Here is a 23482-nt window from a genome sequence, read left to right as displayed (position 1 = left end):
TCAAACACACACATGAAAACCACATAAGAGAATGCCATAAAAGCCATATGATAAAGATGTAGCCCCATGTAGAACACATTGCAGTGATCCACATGTGCAATGAAAAAAGTATAGATGACCATGAGAAGGGATTCTTAGGACAGGAAACATGTACCACTGCATGGTCCAACCTCATATCGTTTCTCGGCAGGCCTTAATCAACCAGGTAAACAGACTAACAGTTATGAGGATCCTACCAATTTCCTTAGAAATTTCCTTTGAAGGCAGTCAAAAATTGCCCAGGTAACTGTTACTGTTTCCTCTAACTTGAAAACATCAATGCTGAGAATTCTGATCCAGCAAGTTAAATAATCAACCACTTGAGGCTGATTCAGCAGGAGCAGATGTGAGAGAAAACAGATGATATGGGACCAAATCCTGGCAGAATTTTAAAGTTTGAGGATGCATCAGAAGCTTTGGAGCATTGAGCATAGGGTTTCTTCTAGAAGCAAAGGCACAAGTATCCATAACTGAATTATATCACCACTGTGCTATTTAACAGCAACCGTCAGCAGCAAGCTTCTTATTGGGAACTTGTCTACTCATCATCTTTCTTCAATGATGCTCTTTCAAAACTCCTTAGAAAATCAAGGAGCTCTATGAGATCGGCAAACAGGGAAAGCCCACATAGAAGTAATCTGGTCCCAACTTCCATGGTACTCCCATTCCATATGGAGCTCAATGCCTCAACTGAACTCCAAGTAAAACATGAATCTGGTCCATTAGTTACCTGGGACAGTCTGATCAAATAGTGCCTTCCTTCCTGCTAGAGGAAGGGACAGCCCCAGTTAGCTAACAAACAACCAGAGGGTCATCTGATTCTGACAAAGGACTGATGCTAATGTTCTCCACCTTCAAATTATGTTGTAACTGTCCTGATATAAAAAGCAGATCTAGCATATTATTACCTCTGTGCATTGGGCTTTCAGTAACTTGGGTCAGTCTATGGTAGTCATAGTAATTATGTGAATTCCTCTGTTAATGCCACATTAAGGAAATTTATCAAGTTATCAAACTTGAAGACTCCATGGACATCTCAACATCAGAGTTGAGCACCTCAAACAATGAAGCTGTTGCATACCAGAAAATCCAGAAAGGAGCAACAGATCCAACTGTTCCCTAGATCTCAACTTCTATGATGGGGATTAATATCCAGTTATCTGCAATGCAAAGCCTCTGAAAAACACTAGGGCTTCCTGAATGACAACTGCCACACCATCCTCTCTACTCATGGATCACAGCTAGTTCTAAACTTGAAACCCATTTGGCATACCTCAGAGAAAAAGACACTTCTCTTCAAGCCCACCCTTGTCTCATTTACATATGCCGCACTGACTGCTTCACCCATGATAAAGTCATGAATGAGGAGCACTGCTACAACTTGGCTTTTAACAGCACCATCTGTAGACCAGGGTTGATCATCCTGTGAACTGTGTTGTACAGACCTGTCCTTAATTATAGTTTCAAACTCACCCAAGTCTTTAGTTGAACTGTAGACAATAATGGAAATCAAAATAAACCATCAATGTGAAATGAAAAGATACAAGCCAGAAGGAGGATGCATGGCTGAATCCCACCTGCACAAAATATCTCACATCCTTTGTCCAAACTGATGGTACGATTTATTGGACAGATATATGCATACGTATCCCTATTCTTCCCCACTACACAGTTGTATACATAGAACTTTTACGGCTTCAGAACATCTCCCTATGTCTCTAATCCTACAGCAAATGCATTGGTCTCTTCATGGTGCAATACTGCAGGGACACCAGAATCAATATCTCTCTGAGATATATAGAAAATATCTTTTCAATCTTATTTTTTTTAAAAAAATTCTTTACCATGAACAGAATGTGAGGAGCAGAGAATCATATCCAGCTTGCTATGAGAAGTGAATAGACAATACTCTTACCTGTGTCAAACCCATATATTTGCTGATGTTTTCAGACAAAAAGATCATGTCTCCATCCTGTGTGATGACAGTGATAAAACCCTCTAAAGCTTTCAGGTACAAGTTATCCAGCTGTTGATCTGTTTCAATTTCTCTCTCATTGTGGCTGCAGACTGCAGGCATGGGGTGTGGGAAACAGAGTTGAAAGGAAGTAAAATGGGAAAAATAGTAAGCAATTAACAACCAAATTTTACTGAAAATCCCTATATGTAATAAATATATATATAATTTAATCAGAAAATAACACAGTCATTTAAAGTTATGGTAAATTAGAATCTTATGCCTAGTTAACCTTAAATCCTACAGAAGACAGTGGAATGTATTGTATATTCTATTAAATATTCTATTAAATACATATAAGATAGCACTAGAAACAGGAAATTGTCTACCTATTGTGTAGGAACATCACCAAAATAGCATTTAAATGGATTTCTATAGAAATTACATGTGATAATTAATATACTATAGAAGGAGATGATTTTGGAAGTAATTCCTATAAATTCCTTGATAATTAAATCTCAATATAATGTAAATTTCAGATTTTTAACAGATGGACTTTGTTAAGATGCTAACTGTTAATGTCAAGGAACTAACTCTTTGATCTCCTGTCATAGTTCTGACAGATGAAACTCTTCAAAAGAACTTCGAGGCATTGTTTACCTTAAAGAATCTTTTATTCGAGAAACAAAGTATCGGCACTACATAGTCAAAACCAAAAACTAAATTCCCCTCCCCTAGATACAAAGTAACAAAGCACAATTCCCTCCTCCAATAAATAGTCATAAATCACATTCCCCAGTTAGCTTGAAGCGCAGGCTTTCTCCCCAGCTCTCAAGCCCACCAAAACTCTATCAATTCTGGGCCCAATGACCTTGAGTTCCCACTGCTGAGTTATTATTGTTATGACTAGCTGGACTCTCATCCACATTCCCCCTTCCAGCATCAACTAACTCTAATAGAGAAAAATGGCTGCATTTCCATCTGTTGTCAAAGCAAGAACATTTGATGTTAGCAGCATTGAAATCTCCTTCTTCAAGCAAACATCTTGCCTGATATAGTTGCTGGGAAAATACATACATATTAAGAACATTATCAATAACATTATCCATTGGAAAAAATTGGGATAATGCTAGTCTCCCTATGTAATCCTCCCCAAAGTTGATGCAGTTACTTACTATTTTACCAGGACTAAATAAACATAATAGTACCATGTTTCAGTACCATACATGTAAACCAGATATTAAGCCATAGTAACCCCAATACAGAATCATTACAGAAAAGAAAAATAGGAGATTTTGCACCTTGCCAACCACGACTTTCCATTTTTAGCTTGCCATTTTTAATTGTTATTTTCATTCCTCTTTTTTCATCTTGCCAGCTATTATTTCTTTCTTTTCTTTTATATTTGTCTCTATTTTTCTTAACTTTGCCTTTTCTTGCCTTCTTCTCTCACACACTTTCTAGCTACAGCAGCAAACAAACTGATTCTCTTTTAGTGCATTCTAGAAATGCAGAGGAACAAGTATTATGAGCTAGGAAGACTTTGTTCCAAAGAATCACCACTGACAAATTTAATAGGGGGCTTAAAGGTCACCACTGTTTTTGTTCCTTAATTCTACTCTCTTATTTTGCAACATTGGGATACCAACATTGGCATAACAGCAAGGTAGATATAAGAGTTATTGAGAATTGTATTTTTACACAACTACTAACTTATATAATATTTTACAAATAAATATTTTGTACATTTTCAGATCATCAAGGAAATTCTAAAGTATGGTTCTGAAGGTACCTTATAGCTGTAGTAATGGCATCAAGAAAAAAAGCTCAAAATGTGCTGAAGTTAAGGAGATGGGGTGTTCAAAACAGCATGTTTGGGTATTTTTAAAATAGAATAAAAAGAAAAGAATCAATATACGATTTGGTTGGTGAAGGTGCCAACATTCAACTAGTTAATAGAGAGTAAGATTCTTGCCTCTACAGTGCTTGAAGCTCATTTGGTCATCTTTTGCCATTTAGTCTCACTGTCTCATTTGACTTAATTCAAAACATTGTCACAAAGATAAAATCAAATAAAGTTGTCCTTTATATGTGTTAGACTTTTGTGCAGGGAATGAAGGGAAGACAAATTAATTTCCTCAATGGATTGCATTAGTTCACTGACATGGAATGAATGTTGCAGTATGTGAGGCTTTCTTCTCATTTAGTTAGTTCAGACAGAGAAAGCACAACATGCAATGTCCCACATGGTTTAAAAAAGAATTTAGTGGACAGAATCCATGGAGGAGGGAGCCATCAGTCCATGTTACCTCTAACATTGCTGTGCAAAACTTCCATAGCTAAGGTTAATTATATGATATGGGGAACAAAGCATAACATGCCATGGGTGTATGTGTATGTAGGGAGGATTTGGATGTTAGAGGGCAAAAACAGATACTATAGTATTCATTGATCCATCCATCCTATTTGTAGATAAGTAAGTGAAGAGATCTGGCTATGAAAAGAAATATGGGTACAGAGTAAATGTCATCCCTATTCCATACATTATCTCTCACCCTTAGCTAGTTGCCATGTTCCTCTACTCTTTGTTCCATTTCTTACTTTTGTCTTGTTTTTTCTTTTTCCTAGAAAAATGCTCTCACTGGATATGATCACTCCAATTGTTGTAATTTCCATTTAGTTCATTCTGTTGCCAATTATTTATTTATCAAATTTATATAACTACCCATGTCACAAAATTGACACAAATATGAAGTTATAAGGATATGGAACTTGACTCTATAGTATTTTTACCTTGCCGTATGTGGCACAACTGCCTTAGAGAGAGAGTGTGGTAGATGTTAGTACCCTTCTTACTCCTCACATGAGACTGGGAGATACATATTCAATGACAAACATACCAATATCAGAACTTTGGGTCCCCAAAATCATCTGGGCAGTTTATATGTTCCTGCATATAATGGCAAACCATCTACATATACATTGCTGGTGCCTTTTGTAAATAAATGCAGAAGCACTCTGGAGACCCCCTTATAAAATAAATAGATTATTTCAGAGATATTAAAGGCTGGTCCAAGATTGTATGTATGTGATGGAGGAACATAGTGGTGCTTTCACAAATACAGGACAATAATATTTTCTGAATTCAACACTAGTCCAGGGCAGCAAATTCAGTTAGGGTTAATGGCAGCAGTTTGCTGCCACTGACTCATTGTGCCCCTGGCTTGTGCTTATTCTCTGTTTCAATATATCAAACCATAGATAATGGCTGCATAAGCATGTGTCACATATACACAGCATAATCCTGGACAGCTGCCCTTTTCACTCTTTTCTTTGGCCTTCACTCTTCTTTTCGCAGAGAGACCTTTCCCAGCAAGACTACCTGTGATGTATTGTGAAAAGTAATTAGGGATGCAAACCAACCTGCTCAAGGCAGCAGGATGGAAGCATCTTTTGGAATCTAGCTTCAGAGAGCAGAAGTTAAAAAAGTGAATCTGATTCTCATTTGTACCTCCCATATATGGCAGCTACTTCCCTCTACTTCTATTACAGCCAGCCCTACGAGAACAAAAAGGAAGACTTTGAGAAGCAGGAAAAATGATGAAATAGACTGAGAATTTCAAGCAGCTACTGGAACCATTGTCTTGAACCTCAATACACTTGAGCAGAGAAGGAAACACTTTAGCTCACCCACCCATTTTACTGTGGCTGCAAAATGAATATTGTCTTATGTTGTATTTAAATAATTTCCTAATGACATTTTGTAACAAGTGCCAAATATAGGCTCCTTTTCTGAGAAAGGTATTTTCTAAATTAAGCTCTTTTGTTTGCTGTTTGCAGTCTGGTATTAGAGATGTAGCCATAAGAATATATGTGTTCAGAATAATAGAAAATGGAAGTTGCAGAGAAACTCCAAGCCATGCCTATAGAAGTTCTTATAAAACAGAGCTGTGAATGGGAACCACAGGAGTTTACTTTAAACTAAGTCAGGCCATTGATTCAGGCAGAAATCCTTTTCAAAATTGCCAGTCAATCCACTTTTAAGACTGCCCATTCATTAGTCACTGAAAGGCTTGCAGACAGTTAAAACTATAAAAAAGCAAAACAAACATGCTAGGAAGAACAAATCAGATATATTATTATACCACAGCTGGTACTTTGTGGGAACAGTCAGAAAACTAACTCAGGGACTGCTAGAACAGCCACATCTTAAACTCTTCCCACAAGGACAACAGGCTTAGGGCCATAAGGACCTTTGGGGCAGTGTACTATCCATAGAGAGATCCAGTTTGGTGTAGTGATTAAGGTATCAGGCAAGAAATCAGGAGACTGTGAGTTTTAGTCCCACCTTAGGCACAAAGCCAGCTGAGTGACCTTGGGCAGTCACTCTTTCAGCCCTAGGAAACAAAGGTAAACCACTTCCAAAATTTTGCCAGGAAAGCCCTCAAGCAGTTGCTATGAATCAACAATGACTTGAGGGCATAAAAATAAACAAAAGCACACCTATTCATAGAACAGGCATGGGATCTTTTCTGCCTACAAATTATGCACTTGCTTATTCATGAATCTGCATTATTTTATTCAAGATACTCTGTGGAAGTCAAGAATATCTATGGAGATAGCCAAGAATATCCTTTATCTCCTATTACATTTAATTTAATGTTAGAAATCTCAGCCTGTCTTATCAGACAAACAGGACATTTTAGGAATAACAGAGGCTAGGAGCGAGAATAAACGTCTATGGTATTCTGATAATATATTTGTGTTTGATATTATTCAACAGTTTATGAGTCTACCCAATTAAATTACAGCAAGTTTAATATATCTTTTATAAATTCTAATATTTCCATGAAAATGTGAAAAAAAATTAGGATGTTACTCTTTGCTGGGATTCTTGTATCAGAAATAATTATTTCAAGGAAATTTGTTAATATATAAATAAAAATCCTTATCTCAGATCAAAATCAATATAAATGCAAGTATAAAAATTATACCTACCTACATAGGGAAAGATCAATGTTGCAAAACATAATATAATTTCAAGGTTGAGGAAAAGGACAAACTGCTAGATCAGGGATGACCAACTTGGCAACTTTAAGACTTGTGGACTTCAACTCTCAAGAGTTTCCCAGCCAGCCATGGAATCCTCCAAGAATTCTGGAGTTGAAATCCATAGCTGAAGTTGCCAAGGTTGGACAATCCCATCCTAGATTACCTAAATTAAGTTTATCGTTATAACTTTCTTGATTTTCAGCTTTATTTACTGGACATATATTATGGCTAAATGTTTTATGGCATATAAGCAATCAAGTAAAAAAAAACTACTATGGCCACAATTAGAAAGCCTCAGGGCATAAGCCTTATTTGGTAGTCATGGGCAAGCAGGGACATTAATACTTTAGATCAGCTTATAAATCATTCTAATTTATTACAAGGGGAATATGCATTGCTCAAAATGGTAATATATTCCATTAAAAGATCTGAATTCATGATTTTGTCCAGATGCATTATCATTAAAACATCTGAATTAATGTCAATATTGGTATATGTTCTGGAAGATTTTAAGCCTAAAGTATTTTTAAATAAACTATTACAAAAATTATTTATAATTAATTATTTGCAAATGCTCATGGACAAAGTGTTGGAACACCCACTTTAACAAAGTTGGGCTTGAAATAATGGTAAAGTATGCTTCTTATGATCTTAAGTGCGAGTAAATCAGAGTTTCTTTTTCAGTGGCAACTTTGTTCTCCTGGAAGTAGAAAATACACAAGGGAACATATATGTTAGGGTGGTATCCTATTAGTATCTCATTCTTGTGTAATATCCATTGGTTTGTGATGTGATATTAATTTATTTTTATTACTATTAATTATATTTAAAGAGATTTTTATAGATAAAAACAATTCAAACATAAAGATAAAAAGACAAGTGATAACTAAATAAGAAATAAAAAAGAGAATACAGAAAAGAAAGAAAAAATTAAAAAAGTAGAGAAAGCAAAGCAAAAAAGTTGCTTTTCAATAGTAGAAAGACACTGACACTTTAAGACCCCAGATTTAAATTTTAGATTAATGATATATATTCTGCTTCTACCGTATCTACAAACTGGGTCTCGGTGCAATGGAAGTCATATCAATATTATTTTTCATAGTCAAAATTTAACTATCTATTAAAAAACTGGGCTGAGTGACATTCATATTCTAAATTAAATATAATAAGCTTTTTTGCACTGTGTTAACTGTTCATTTTAATTTTTTTACAGTACATTAAAGCATACAATAAAATAAGAATAAATAAATCCATGGACCTACTGGAATGGATACAATTTTTTATTTCCATCACACAGTGAACAAAAAAAACTTGCAGTGTATGTCTGTGTGGCATAGCACAGCTACAGTGTTGATGATAATATTTGGGTAGGAATACACAAATCACTTGACTTAATACTGGAAAGTTGTGCTATATTTGAAAATTAAAGCCTTGTTCACAAGGAAAATTATCAGTTATGGAGAGTGCTAATAATCAATATATAAACAAGGTCTTGTCTTCTTAGGGGAAAATGTCTACTGAAATATTCAGAGAAGATATTCCTTCATGCTAAAAATAACCTTTGTAAACAAGTTTTGATTGATTCTTACTGTCAGGATGTACATGGTTCTAAAGGAGAAGAACATGTTTCCACAGATGCTTGTTCATTTCCTGTACGCCAACTTCTTGGAATGTAGCTAAGAGTTAATAATCAGATTCTCTGTCCAAAAGTAAATGATTCAAATGAGATCCAAATCTGAAACTCAACTTTAGAAAAAGTGTCTACATTTATTTGTGTGCATTTTAGTTTATTTAAATGACACCATCCTAATATAAAGCTGTATTATGGATGGTATACTTCTTGACTGAAAAGTTCTTTAAAATACTGGAAAGATGGAGAAGTAATGTAAAAATCATCACAAAAATTACAAGAAAAAATGTGTGTTAAGATTAAAGACATTTCCTCAAAGGCTCCAAAAGTAATTCCATTCCTATGGGCCATTAACCTATGATCCATAGTCTTGTTCAGATACAAGGGCTGCCATGATGTTGAGTTTGTTCTGTACCTGGATCCTCCCAAGGTACTTCATCTTCCTCATCTCCAGGAGCAATAGTGAGACATTTGTGCAAGGACACAAAACTGCTGGATAACAGAAACAAGCATTGTGGATGTGAGAGAGTAACCCTCAATCAGTTGTTAAAGCCAATTTATTGTGGGATCAGCTATGGTATTCCTTGATTTGCTCAAAGGACAATCCTTATATTTATAGAGGTGAAGCTCTGCAAAGCTTTTAGGTGAGCCATTTTCCTAGGTGGGAATTTACCTGTCTCATCTTCCAGATTCTGCTCTCAACCTTTCCCATCTCTTCAAAGAAGTTTATTCTATCCTTGATTTTTTATAAATGAATCACAGAAAATGGCAGTCTTGCATCTCTTCCTGAAAACAACTCTTCTTTATTGAAACAAAAATCTTTATTAAACAACTGCACATAAGCTGAATAAAATCATGTTAGGGATGCAGTGTGATATAAAACATTTCTTTATTTTCTCCTATTGGAAAATGAGGAAGAACAGATTGCCTTATGAATGCTGAGTGGATCAATGTTATTCATGATGAAAATAATTGTGGCCAAGCTTTAAACCGTAAGACTGACAAATAGAAATATTGGCAAAATATCTGTGTTTAAAAGAAATAAATAAAAGAGTTCAAGTAGGGAATAAATCATTAATTGGTGTAGGAAAATGATATGCTAGTAAATGCATTAAAAGAGTACTAAACTTGTTACACAAATTGTTTAGAAAAGTATGTAAATTGTGGAAAATTAATAAAATCTGCTCAAAGAGCAGGTGGCAGATAGGAGAGCTGTGTTATGCGCCAGTTGAACCCTTTCCTGGATCAGACATCCCTGCAGTCAGGCACTCAAGCCCTAGTCATCTCATGTTTGGACTGCTGTAATGTACTCCGCATGAGGCTGCCCTTGAAGAGCATTCGGAAGTTGAAACTGGTGCACCGTGCAGTGGTGTGGGCAGTTCTTGGGGCCCCTAAAATGGTCATGTTACACCATTGTTTTGTGAGTTCCACTGACTGCCAGTTTGCTTCCAGATACAATTCAAGGTGTTGTTTATTTCCTTTAAAGCCCTACAGGGCATGGGTCCAGGTTACTGGAGGTTACAGTCTCACCGAATAGGAGTAGCCGCTCCATCCATGCTGGCATGCTATGAGCCCCATCTGTCAAAGAATTCTGGCTGGTGGGGTCCAGGAGAAGAGGCTGCTCCTGCCCTTTGGAACAACTCCCCCCTCCACCAGGTGACATCTGCTCCGAACCTTCCTGATCGCCATAAGAATCTGAAGACCTGGCTTTGCCAGCTGGCTTAGGGCCCCAACAGGGGAGTATCATGCTGGAGGTGGTTGATGGATTAAGAGAAAACCCCACCTCACCCTTGTACATCCTGCTCCCTCCCCCCATTTTTTAACTGCAATTTTACTTTTGATTGTAATTCTATTTTATTGTTTTAGAAATATTTATGGTTTATAGTTTTATAGCTTTTAATGTTTTAAGCTACCCCAGGCAAGATGGATAGCAAATAAATCTAATAAATAAGTAAAAATAAAATCTGTATGATGAACATTATGGATTTTCCAAGATGGTTTTCCTTTTTATGATTTGCTGGGAAATTAGACAATACTTACCTTATATAGCACCTGAAATTAAGCTTACAAGTATTAGTTTGTGGAGTTTTTATACCCTGATATTAGATGCATGAAACACTGAAAAGAAAAAGAATGAGAAGAGAATATACAAACCTGGCCTCTCATTTTTTTGATCCACATTCTCATTCATTGACATATAGCCTCAATTGTCCTCTAAGCTCAGTTATCTTTACTCAGAATTAACCCACAGTTCATCTGTGGATTTATTGCCAAATATGTGCTTTTAGCCTTGCAGTGGTCAAGTTAAATTGTTCATTCATATAATTTATAAAATCCTGTGCATTTTCTTAGAAATACTATATGCCAGTTGATCCAATATCTGACAAGAATTAATATTGATTATAAACAGGATCAGCTGTAGCCCATGCTAGCTCTTTGGCTCTGCTAAATTCAGACATCTTCTCTCCCAACTCACTTTTCTGGAACAGCTTCCTATCTGTTTCCTATTTTTTCCCATTACTTTTACCATAAATAGCCACAGGGCAGAGGGAGTTTCCTCCAGCTGCTGAGAGAGGGAAGGAGGGAGGGAGGAAGAGAGAGAGGGGGAGGGGGGGAAAGCAAAAGAAGGAAAAAGAAATGAATGTTAGTAGAGCCCAAGTCTTTGTTGCTAAACATTTGGCAAAATGGGTGGCATAGAAGTTTGATAAATAAATAAAAAATTATCCTTCAGAAAAATGATCAATATAACCTTTGCTTGCTTAGCCTAAACCGTAAAGAGAAACATTCTCTGGGGCTGTCTATTAGAGACAGGCAATGTGGTGCCCACTGCCCCTAATGAGCCAGTGGATACCTCCCTTGAGGCAACATGACTTCACTTATTTCCTTTGATGCTTTTAAGTTAAAAATATAAAAGGAAGGAAATATGCTGCAAAACAAAATACCATATTTATTTAAGAATGTCTCAAGGCTTCACATGGGACAACATACATTCTTAGAAAATAAAAACGGGAGAGTCAGCCACAAGAGATACGCACACCTGCCCAGAAAAAAAATGTAGACACTATCCTGGGGAGTTAATGTGGAATAGCAGGGAGCAATCTCACTAATTTGCTTTCTAATTAAAAGGTGTTTTGTGACTCACCAGGGCAGCTATTTTATCAATAGCAAAGTTTCCTTGCTTTTCTATTGTTGTTCTATAACATATTGTCAAAACTGTAGTCAGTAACCAAAAAGAGCACTTTCTTCTCTCCTAGACTATCTCAAATTAATCGTCTGGCTGATTTGGGACAATCTAAAATGCTGAGTAGAGTTGATTATTTCTTAAATGGAAGAACACTTCAGAAAACCAATGCTATCGTTTTAGACAGGCAAACTGGAAAATCATCCTGAAAGAGAGTACTAGTAAACCACTTCTATAGCATACCAATAAAGCTTCATGAATATTTCCATTAAATCAACAGGAGTTCAGCTCAACTTGAAGAAGTCTCCATATGACTTTTCAGGTCTACTATTGCCTCTTGCAGGCCAGGGTTTGTAAACTCAAAGCCATATGAACATAGGCCTTATCTACGCTGATTTGCATTATCCAAGGCTAAAATGTCAGAAGTCACTTGAATTTCATTTTATTTTATATATTTGTTTGGTTGACCAAGTTCTAGAAGCTTAACTTTTTGTTAGAGTTGCAGGAGATCAGACTTCAGAGATGCACACTACCTCCACTGGTTCATGTCCCAAAAGAACATCTGAACAAAGCTATTCAGATTAAAATTGCAAGTTAGTCTTTCTACAACTGGGACTTTCGGTCTTCATACATTAAAGAACAAACCCTTGCCCACAACTCCAGAGGTTCATGCTACTTTAGATGGCTACCAATTAACCACCCATAATAGAGCAAATTGATAACTAAAACAATAGATTAAAAGGCATGATTGTTTAAAAGTAGATATAATTACAATATAAGCAAAAATATGGTACATCACACTATAATATTCCCTCTCTGCTTAAATCTTCCATTGAGATGCTAAGTGTTGGTGATGAAATTTAAAGAACTGGCAATTTCTTCATGCACAAATTACACTTTATTATTTATGTTTAAACCAGACTTGAATTAGGTAGCTGGATGAACAGAAGATATCTTCAAAGAAAGGATTGTCCTATAAAGTAAATCATGTAGCCTAATTCAATGCCTGCATCTATTGGATTTCTGGCAGTTACTGCATGATTAAATGAGCGATACCTCTATAAAGAATTTCAGGGAGGAATACCAGTCAAGCCAAGAACACCAAGAAGAAAATAGGAACAATATTCTACAGCTATTGTTTAGTTAGCTTCCTGCAATAGTAATCTCAGCCGGGGCACCAGACCCCCAGTCTGAAGGTTTCCTTCCCAGCATTCTTGTTCAGCTGCCTACTGTGAAAAATCAAAGGGAAATGGGTTACTAAGTAAAGAAGGAACCAGAATAAAGCAAGGTTTGGTATACTGCACTCTTTTGAACTCTAAGACATGGGAATAACATTTCCTATTATGAAATGATACAAAAGATCATACTCAGACCTTTAGGTGGCTTTAGTGAAGCATACATTTTAGTATTCTTAAAAACGTGAGGATTTCGAAGGGATCAAAGACCAACTCATATTAAGAGGGTTTATGGGGTTTTAGTTGAAATGGATTCAGAATCTGAATTAATCAAAGATTGTATGATTAAATGGGCACAAAATATTGGTGAACCAATCCCATTGGATACCTGGGAACTTATCTGGGTGAGGAATGTTAAATTTACACAAGCGCAGAATTTAAGAGAGAATTTTTACAAAATATTTTATAGATGGCACCTTGATCCACAAAAAATGTCTATTATGTACCCTGATCTACAGCCTAAATGTTGGAGATGTGGTTGTCTGGATGCTACTTATTACCATATTTGGTGGTCGTGTAAAAATATAAAAGCTTTTTGGATTAAGATATGGTGGAATATCCAAAGAATCTTTAGAAGGAGGGTTAAATTTACCCCACAATTATTTTTATTAGATATTGTTACTGATTGTGATGCTAAGGAAGTTATATTGATGTTAAATTTGATTACAGCCGCAAGGCTGTTAGTAGGACAATATTGGAAGAAGGAATCTTTGCCTACTTTACAAGAGTGGTTCTATAAAGTTTCTTACTTGGCGGAAATGGCAAAGATTTCGGCTGTCTTAAAGGAGCAATCTCAAGAGAAATTTTTTGTTATATGGGAAAAATGGACAAATTTTATACAACATAATTTGGATATGGAAAAATATCATTTAGCTTTTTCATAGTTTGTATAGATTGTTTTCTCTTTTCTTTTTCCGTCTTTTGTTTTCTTTTTTCTTTTTTTTCTTTCTTTCTTTTATTTTTTTATCTTTCTTTCTTTTTCTTTTTCTTTCTCTCTTTCCTTTCTTTTTTATTTCTTTTTAAGTACTTTTTTTCTTAATGTTTATGTTATGTATATCTTATTATTAATTATCTCATAAGTTGTAAAAGGTTTTTTAAAATTTTAAATAAGCCTATATTCAGTTCTGGGAAGTTTGGGGAGGGGGGAGGGGGGTGGGTTTGGGAGGGATTGGGTGAGGGTTGATTTGTAAAACTTTTAAAAAAATTTTCAATAAAAAAAAACAACGTGAGGATTTCAGAATTAATCATTGTTGTTGTTGTTAGCAATATATATGAAATGATTTCCTGATGTTCATTTTGATCAGAGAAGAAGCAAACTATCTTTTTTAATATAATTATTTCTAAGGAATTAATATCTGATATAGCAGATTTTCCAATAATACTGTAATTACATTTATTTTTTTCCTGAAATAAAGTTCTATGTATAATATAGTTATACTTCTAAACCTCCAAATCTTTATTACAAGCTAAAGTTTAAGCTTGAAAACTCTTCCTTATTTCATGTAAAAGATTGTGAAGGGACATTATGTTCCACATTCTAGTGAGCAAAGATCTTTTACAGGATGATGCATTTAAATTTCCTCTTCTCCCCTGCCTGCTATTGAATAGGGATGATGCCATTTTAATTACTTAGTGAATGAGGTGTTTTTTTTTTTTTTTACTATTATTAGGATAGAGGCCTTTGTACAAAAGGCCAATATGTATTTAAATCACTGTTTCCATAATTTCAAGGGTTAGGGTTTACAGCTTAGCAATCAGTCTCTTCATAATTTGACAGCCAGATTTTTGTTAAGTTTACCCAGAGCAAAGTGGAGTCAGAGATTGCTACCATCATATTCACATTTCACATGCTGGGATTCACATTCAAAAAGTCTGAGAAACGAATTCCCCTTGATTCGATCCATTACGAAAATTAATTTAATCTATTTCTAAATTCCTACAATTTCTGCAAATTCTATGGTTTTGTATTTTTTGCTCATAGGGAGGGAGGGAGGGAGGAAAGAAGGAAACATTAACCATTCATTTTGGTTTATACACGCTTTGATTCAAACTCTGCCTTTCCTCATATTCTTCAAATGACAAACTCATGGTGTTACTAAATAAATAGTACTGAAAGTTACCAGGAGAAAAAAAATGAAGCAGAAAGAGCATTTTAACATGTAAGAACTCAAACTCAACAAGCTCTCTGGCATCAAAAATGCTAGATAATGGGATGAATGGAATAATAGCAATCCAGCTCCGTACCAACTGCAATCCTTCTGGATTTCACAGTATTTTTAATTACAGTCTCAAAGAATCATCCTGACCAATTTAAGAGCAATTGGGGAGGAGGGGTATGTTATTATCCACTAATCTTATTGAAGAGAAGGGAAACCAGAGACAGTTTTGCAATTCTTTCATTTTGAAAGAAAGCATTATTTCTTCAAGTTAATTTGTAGCAGATTGCTAGCATGGTGGATCATACCCCCCCCAACAATTATAAATGCCAAATCACCTTTATTGCGCTATGTGGCTAACTCTCCATTCACACCCAAACACAAGTATTCTAACCATATCCTTTATAAACACTAAAAGAATGTCCTGATATTATTTAATCATTTAAGAAAGAATGGAGAGGAGAGCAACAAAGGTTATTAGGGAACTGGAGGCTAAAACATATAAAAAACGGTTGCTGGAATTGGGAATGTCTAGTCTAATGAAGAGAAGGACTAGGGGGTGACATGATATCAGTGTTCCAGTATCTGAGGGACTGCCACAAAGATGAGGGAGTCAACCTATTCTCCAAAGCACCTGAGGACAAAAAGCAATGGATGGAAACTAATCAAAAAGAGAAGCAACCTTGAAATAAGTAGAAATTTTCTGACAGTTAGAACAATTAATCAGCGGAACCTGCCTCCGGAAATTGTGAATATTCCAACACTGGAAGTTTTTAAGAAGAGATTGGACAGCCATGTGTTTGAAATGGTAGGGTTTCCTTTGGACTAGAAGACCTCCAAGGTCCCTTCCAACTCTGTTAGTCTGTTAAAATCATTTTATTCACTTCTTTAGCCTAAAGCCTTTTTTTTTTAAAGTTTCTGTTTCTTAAACTTTGGGATTTTTTTTTAATGAAAGATTTACTTACTAATGAAAACACCAAGTCTAAGAAAAGACTGACGTCTCTCATTTATTTTAATTGGTTCAGTAATTTCCAGTACCTTCTATTAACATTTAATGATATTCTTTCATAATAGCATTTAGACAGCCATTTTTCCCATTAACAGTTGATATTCTTCATTAGTTAATGAATACATCTTTATGTCCATAAAAACATTGTATCAAGTGATACGTGTTTAGGTCTATTTATTTCTTAGAATATTAAGTATATAGAGGATCCTATGTTACCAATCTCTGATTTAGATAAGTGGTCATAATATGTGACACTTAAAGAGAAATTAAACTCTGGACATAGTAATGGCCTTCACCTCTTTAATGAATAAAATATTATGTTGCACTGATAGAAACGTTATGTTCTACTGATAGGAGAACTATCTTTTTTATTTTTTTGTTAAAAATAAGATTACAAATTCTGAAGTGTTATTATCCAAGTTGTAAACACAGTTTGTGCTGGAAAATATAACTGAGACGCTTAACTGAGAATGAGCAAAGGACAAACTTTGAAAAAGAACATGCCCCAGAAGAAAAGGAAAGTATGCAGCACTCATTTCGTTATTGTTGTAATCCAAACTGTTTAACTTCCCCTCCTCGTTATTGTTGTAATCCAAACTGTTTAACTTCCCCTCCCCCCTCTACTTGATACATGAGAGCACTTTGCCAAAACAATGATACAATCCTTTGATTCAAAATGTTAACCCATTTAAATTCAAGGCAAAGAACACTACTTCCGACAATTAGGAGTTTTCCTTTTAAGTACCTGGCATAAATGATTCTTTCAAGAATGGAGGAAATGAAAAATATAGAATTCAACCTTGTTTGTTAAATGCTGACATTCAATAGAAATCACAGATTTTTAACTCCAGATATGCAACACAGCTATCTCTGCAGACCACACTAGCAGCAAGGAGGAACTCACGAAGATTTAATCAGTAGACTATTTTTTTACTTTCTGTTCCATAAAATACCTTATGCATAATGGCTAGCTCATGAATTTTGATTTTTGAGTTTTATCTGGGGCAACTCCAGTATGGAGTCTTTTACATTTGCAGTCTAAAACCACCTTCTCCAAGCTAGTGCCCTTCAGAAATACTAAATTTCAAGCCCTAGAATTCTCAGCCAGCATGGGCAATAGCTAAGAATTTTGGGAGCTGAAACCCAACAGAGCTAGAGCCATCCAGGCTGAGGAAGTTCAGTAGCCTTACTAAGTTCCAGTGTGCTTTCCTCTTCTGACCAGCATTATCAAAGCAACAGTTCAAAAACAAAATAATGGTATTGGGCTCCATTTCCTTCCTAGATAGCCAGGAAGAAAAAGAAATTTGTTTTATAATGGCTCTTGGCCTCTATACTTTAGCTTAAAATGTTATCTTCCCTAACTTGGAATAGCTCACCAAGTCTTTAAACAAGGGCCTTTTCCTATTACAGATGTCAGTCCCTGATGAATTTCCCAGGATCTTCTACACAAAAGTAAGGGCTCTACCTTTAAGGAACGATTCAAACCCCTGGGGAAAAGCAAGCACACAACCAGATTTTTATTACACATGGATAGTTGTGAGATACAGCAAATTGTTCCAGTGAAAGGATGCTACTTAGAACAATACTGTTATTTGCTTACATAATCAAACAATCTGATTTATTAAGGTCCACTTTTCTGTTTCAAGTATTTTCATATAATCAGAGAGTTGGAAAGAGTTATTCACACCATCAAGTCCAATGTCTATTCAGAGCAAAAATTCAAATGAAACCATTCTGAACAGATTGTGACTAGCTTTGCTAAATATATCCAGTGAATGGAAGCTCACTATCTCTCCCTGTAACTGGTCCCCGTTTATTTTATTTTTTTCATCTTAAATCCATTATATATAACACAGTTAGGCCAGATGTTATGGCACAGAGCATTGAGGCCATATTGAGTGATATAGTTTGAGACAAGCAAATAAAAAAATAAATACGATAAATATATAAATATTATAAATACCGTAAATGCCGGCGTATAAGGCGACTTCCGCGAGCTCTGAAATCGGCGCCAAAGACGGGGGTCGTCTTATACGCCGAGTCGTCTTATACGCCGGAAATACTGGTAGTTTCCGGTGTATAAGATGACATTCTAGGAATGCGGCCCGGCTATAAAGACGGGGGTCGTCTTATACGCTGGGTCGCCTTCTACGCCGGCATTTATGGTACACATATAAAAGCATCATTCAAACATAATGTGAACATTAAATTTCAAAATTGAATTGTTAAAAGAAAAATGGATACACTACTGTATTCTTTCTATGAAAATATATATTTCAGTTCACAGAACTTTGTTGAACTGAAAACAGTTTTTTTCCCTATTTAGCATTCCAGCTAGTGAAGGGAAAGATAAAAAAATCCTCTCACGCAAGCAGTCATACATTTTGTCCAGACCAGAGTTATAATGACCAATAGTTATTAAAATAGTCCATGAGAGACAGAATGTTTATTGTTGTATTATTGTATCATTATATTATTGTATATATGTATCCCATTTAAATGAAGCATTTGAATTACTATAGCTGCTTATAAATATAATTATGTAGAATAATTTTTCCACATCCAATTGAAGTATCTTTATTCCTTTACTGAACTGTTGTAATATATAATCTCTAGTGTTTTAATTAGGATTAGAAACTCTGAAGGCTCAAAATCATTTTAATTTAAAATTTTCAGGTTTCATTTTACATATTTACTCCTTACTTGTGTGGTAAAATAATGAATTGATTTGCTTACCCAACTTAGACAATATGCTTATTTTATTTATCACATTTATGACCCCCTTTTTTTTCTTCCAAAGAGCTTGGGACTTATGTAGACAGTAATTCACTGACAATACTTCAGTTTTCCTTAGGGAAACAAGAAGGGCAGTTGTTTTAAATGAATCTTAAACCCTAGTCTAAAGATTTCCCAATTTGAACATCAGACAATAATGAAAATATCAAATTAATCCTTTTCCTCTACTGTTTTCTATTGACAAGCCATCCACATTATGGTGGATCCATAGCTACCCACACTATAGCTAGTTTCGATATAAGTAGCACAGAGAAGATGGTGTTTAAGCAAAAAAATAGCAAGGAACAAATTACTAGACACATCCCTTCTTAATTCCCCAGCTTGTTTGATGAAAGGAAGAAAAGAGTGGATTCAAAGATATATTTAAAATGGTATCTAAATTGATCTGAATAGGAATATTTGTCAAAATCTATCCAGCCAAATTGGCTAAATGAAGATTTGAATTAAAGACCAAATTTACATGCTGCACAGATTGCTTATATTGCTCCTGCTTGATTAAAATTTTGGTGTAAAACATCTGGAAAACTGGATTGAGGAAATCTAATTTCACTTGCGCATGACAAAAATCAGCAGAAATCTGCTGGTACCTTTTCATACTAATTTTTTTTTATTAAGCCTTTTAGTCTGAAAAGCTGCCACCAGATCCCTTATTTTTGGCTACTGTAAACCAGCACAGCTTTCTTCCTACAATGTTCTACAAAGCAGAGGCACAGACAAAGGGCTTTTAGGAGGAAAAACTCAATTGAGCAAAATGTTTCCATCACAAAAAGTACCTCAGCAATCATGTTATGGGACATCTTCTGTTATTCACAATAGAAAGTAACATTTTATATTTCTTAGGAGAGTAAAAAGTAAAGCTACCTATCTGAAGCTTCTGTGAAAATGATTGCAATGGGAAATAATGACTTCAGAAAACTCTTTGATGAGCTTGTAGCTCATGCAGGAGAAAATGAGTTAAGTTTATTAAATTGGAATTTCCTAGGATCAGGCTATCCTCTTTAAATGGAAAACAAGATGAGCTGCTGGGTCATCAGATAATACAATGGAATTGATCATGGTTGAAAGATTTTTTTTTCTTACCTGAAGATAACAGCTTGTGTGTCCGTAGGAAACTGATTGCAAGCCTCATAATAGATGCTTTGTCCAGATGTGAGCTAATGTTGTGTGGCAATGGTAGCTCATGGGCCAACTCATAGAATACTTCAGTTTCTTTGCTTCTTCTACACCTTGCTGCATCCCTTGATTTCTCTTTCCTTCTTTCAGAACTGCTCCTATGACAAGAAAGGAAAAAAGAGAAGCAGGTTATATTCACATTTATATATAGGTAGTCCTTGAATCAATCAATCAATCAATCAAAATAAAGCTGGAAGGAACCTTGGAGGTCTTCTAGTCAAACCCACTGCACAATCAGGAGACCCTATACCATTTCAGACCGTCCAGTGTTTACTTAAAAACCTACAGTAATGAAGCACCTACAACTTCTGAAGGCAAGCTATTCCATTGGCTGCCCTCGCTGTTAGGAAGTTTCTCCTTAATTCCAGGTTGCTTCTCTCCTTGATTAGTTTCCATCCATTGTTTCTTGTCTTGCCTTCTGGTGCTTTGGGAAATAAATTGACCCTCTCTTCTTTGTGGCAGCTCCTCAAATACTGGAATACTGCTATTACAACCACAGTTGAATCCAGAATTTTGGTGGTAAGTCATTGCAGTTGAAAGTCAAGTCAGCCTGTGATTGGATTCAATTTTAAACCATTTTTACAATGGTTATTAAGTGAGTCACCATTGTTGTTGTCAAACAGAGCATATTGCAATGATCTACATATGACACAACACTAACATCAGTCACTGTGAGAAGGGTTTTCCTTTCAAGGACTGGACGTAACTGGTAAATCTGTGCAAATGCCTTCCTCGTCACAGCTCCCACCCAGTCTTGAAACACAGGTTGACAGTCCAGTCTTGTATATCAGTTCTACCTGGGGAACTGCCATCCTATGTAGAACTAGAAATTAAAGTTCCTTAATCTGGAAAGTCCATGTACTCATAGCCACTTGGTCTTGCTAGGGATGAGATTAAGTCTGTTCTTCCCCATCCAAACCTAAATGGCTTCCAAAGGCAGGAACAAAACTTTGGCAGCATCACTCAGTTGGATGGGGGTTGAAATAAACAGCTGAATGTCTACCCCTGAGAACTGATAATACTAAGAACCTTATGGGGAGTTTTCTGAACAAAACATGTTCTATGTCATCAAGCTATACAACTCTCAATGCAACTAAGTAAGTGGTACATTAACATTCTGTCTTTATTCAGAAATAACTATTTTTTTTAAAAAAGTCTGTTCTTTTCAATGATTCGAAGCAGGCTTAAGATATGAATGTATGTTTGAACTTACAAACATGAAAGATAACAACACAGGGAAAACATTGGCTGCTAAAAGGATACATTAAGCAATACTATTTTGTAGCTAAACCAGTTCTTATCTCAGCTATTTTTGCTTAATTATAAAGGCCACATTTCATCACTGCAAATCACTCTGTTTATTATCATTATTTGTGTTTAAATTTTTCACTGGCCCACAAATCCAATGACTTACAGCAAAGTCATTCAATCTTTCTTTGCTCAAAAAAGGCATCATAACTATATTACAGTTAAAATGCTTCTAGGGAATTAAAACTTTGCAAACAATGAAAAGATTTAATTGGCCATGTAAACCAGAAATAGCAGTATTGTGCACTAGTATTCACCAGTTTTGCTGCAACAGTTACTGAACATTTGCCTGTAGTTCCATGCACTTGTGCAACAGAACTTGATAAGACCTCCAAAATAAATATCACTATCCAATATTTAAAATTTCAAATGGCAATAGCAATAGCAGACTTATATACCACTTCACAATGCTTTACAGCTCTCTCTAAGTGGTTTACAGAGTCAACATATTGCCCCCAACAATCTGGGTCCTCATTTTACCGACCTCAGAAGGATGGAAAGGTGAGTCAACCCTGAGCCAGTGAGAATTGAACTGCTGGCAGTCAGCAGAATTTGCCTGCAATACTGCATTCTAACCACTGTCTCACCATGGACATGTGGCTAGTGGTCCATGATATGCACCTGCTGAAGGTGTTTGTGCAGAAAATTATAAACTTGTGAGTACAGTAGTAGGCTGGAATCTGCCATGCTGACCTAGGAAGAAAAGCATACGGCTCAGTGGACACACACCTAAAACTGCTTTTAAATTTGAGCATTCAAAAAAACAAACAAACCTGAAATACCAGAAATGCAACTTTCATCATCTCAGATAATACAACTGTTTCCCAGTGCAAAGGTATATTTTGAAAGCCCCACTTTTCCAAGTTAAATTAGTTATGCTCAAGATGAATACAATTTATATATATAAAACATACCCATACTGGCATATACTTGGAAGCAGCAAGTTTCTTGAGAATTCTAATTACACAAACACACACAGCATTTACATTTGCTTACAACTGTTAAGCTATTGGAAATCAGAAGCCCAAATGTATTATTATGCCTTGCATAAGGCATAAGAAATATAAGAAATTTCTAGGACACATAAACATTTTCTATTTCTAAATAATAGAAATAATGACCTTCATATTAGACAGATTGTATTTAAACTATTGTACCTTAGCTTCATATGAACAGTATATGAGCATATAGTACTTTTTCTTCCTCTTTCAAGATGAAAAATTTCATTTAAAACCTTTTTAATTATAATTTCCCATTCAAATTAGGTTATATACTCATGATTTGAAACTTTTTAATATTCTTATTGGAAACTTGTAAACAAAGCTTTCTCATTAGGATGAAATAGAAATTTACTTGATCCCATTACAAAGGGAAAGTGATATGGCTCCATGCACACCCAGAAGACTCTTCATATAACAGCTTGAGCTGGACAACAGCATAAAAATTAGAGTATTCCTTATCTTTGTTCTACTAATCCTTATTGTGACACAGAAATCTATGATGCACAAAAACACATCTTCGAAAATGAGATGAGCAACCTTTGAAAGTCTCCCAAACTTTTATGTGAATGTGGTTTTTCTGATACTCTATTTTGACATTGGCAGAGGAGATAGGGCCAACATTTGGTCTTTTCCATATTTTATAGATAGCAATTAAAAAACTATGAAAAATTGTATCACCACAATCTGAGCATTTTGTCAACCAATTTTAGCACCAAGCTTTTTAAGATGATGGAACTATAAATTGTGTATAGTGAAAGTTGGATGTAACTTGTGGGATATAAGTTTTCCATTTCCATCTACATGCACCTTTCCTATGTATCAGCTTTATGGGGTTATTTTAATCAAAGGAAGCATCTTCAATGATATTATAAGCTTACAGAAGAATGCTGTTAAAAGTCAATGACAAACAATGGCTTATTTTTATTTAGTTCCAGAGCCATGTACACC

General features: G+C 35.4%; 1 protein-coding gene and 1 long non-coding RNA gene across 4 annotated transcripts in view; both read right to left on the bottom strand.

The window, feature by feature from the left end:
* The window catches only part of EPAS1 (endothelial PAS domain protein 1), a 107446-nt gene that overhangs the window by 34685 nt on the left and 49279 nt on the right, over positions 1 to 23482 (bottom strand). For all 3 annotated transcript variants that reach the window (XM_039347473.1, XM_039347474.1, XM_039347472.1), the window contains 2 exons: positions 20133 to 20323; positions 1955 to 2106 (listed from right to left, as the gene is read on the bottom strand). In XM_039347473.1, coding sequence (XP_039203407.1) covers positions 1955 to 2106; positions 20133 to 20323 — 343 coding nt within the window. The remainder of the gene's footprint in view (positions 1 to 1954; positions 2107 to 20132; positions 20324 to 23482) is intronic.
* LOC120309859 lies at positions 3363 to 13387 on the bottom strand. Its single transcript, XR_005557212.1, has 2 exons — positions 8635 to 13387; positions 3363 to 7745 (listed from the first exon to the last, which is right to left on the bottom strand). It is a non-coding gene; the product is annotated as an uncharacterized LOC120309859 (long non-coding RNA).

This window comes from Crotalus tigris, unplaced genomic scaffold, assembly GCF_016545835.1.
Source record: "Crotalus tigris isolate CLP2741 ecotype Arizona unplaced genomic scaffold, ASM1654583v1 scf7180000018081.1164505, whole genome shotgun sequence".
Lineage (NCBI taxonomy): Eukaryota > Metazoa > Chordata > Lepidosauria > Squamata > Viperidae > Crotalus > Crotalus tigris.
Note: the sequence above shows the minus strand (reverse complement) of the source record. Positions and strands in the feature narration are given on the sequence as shown.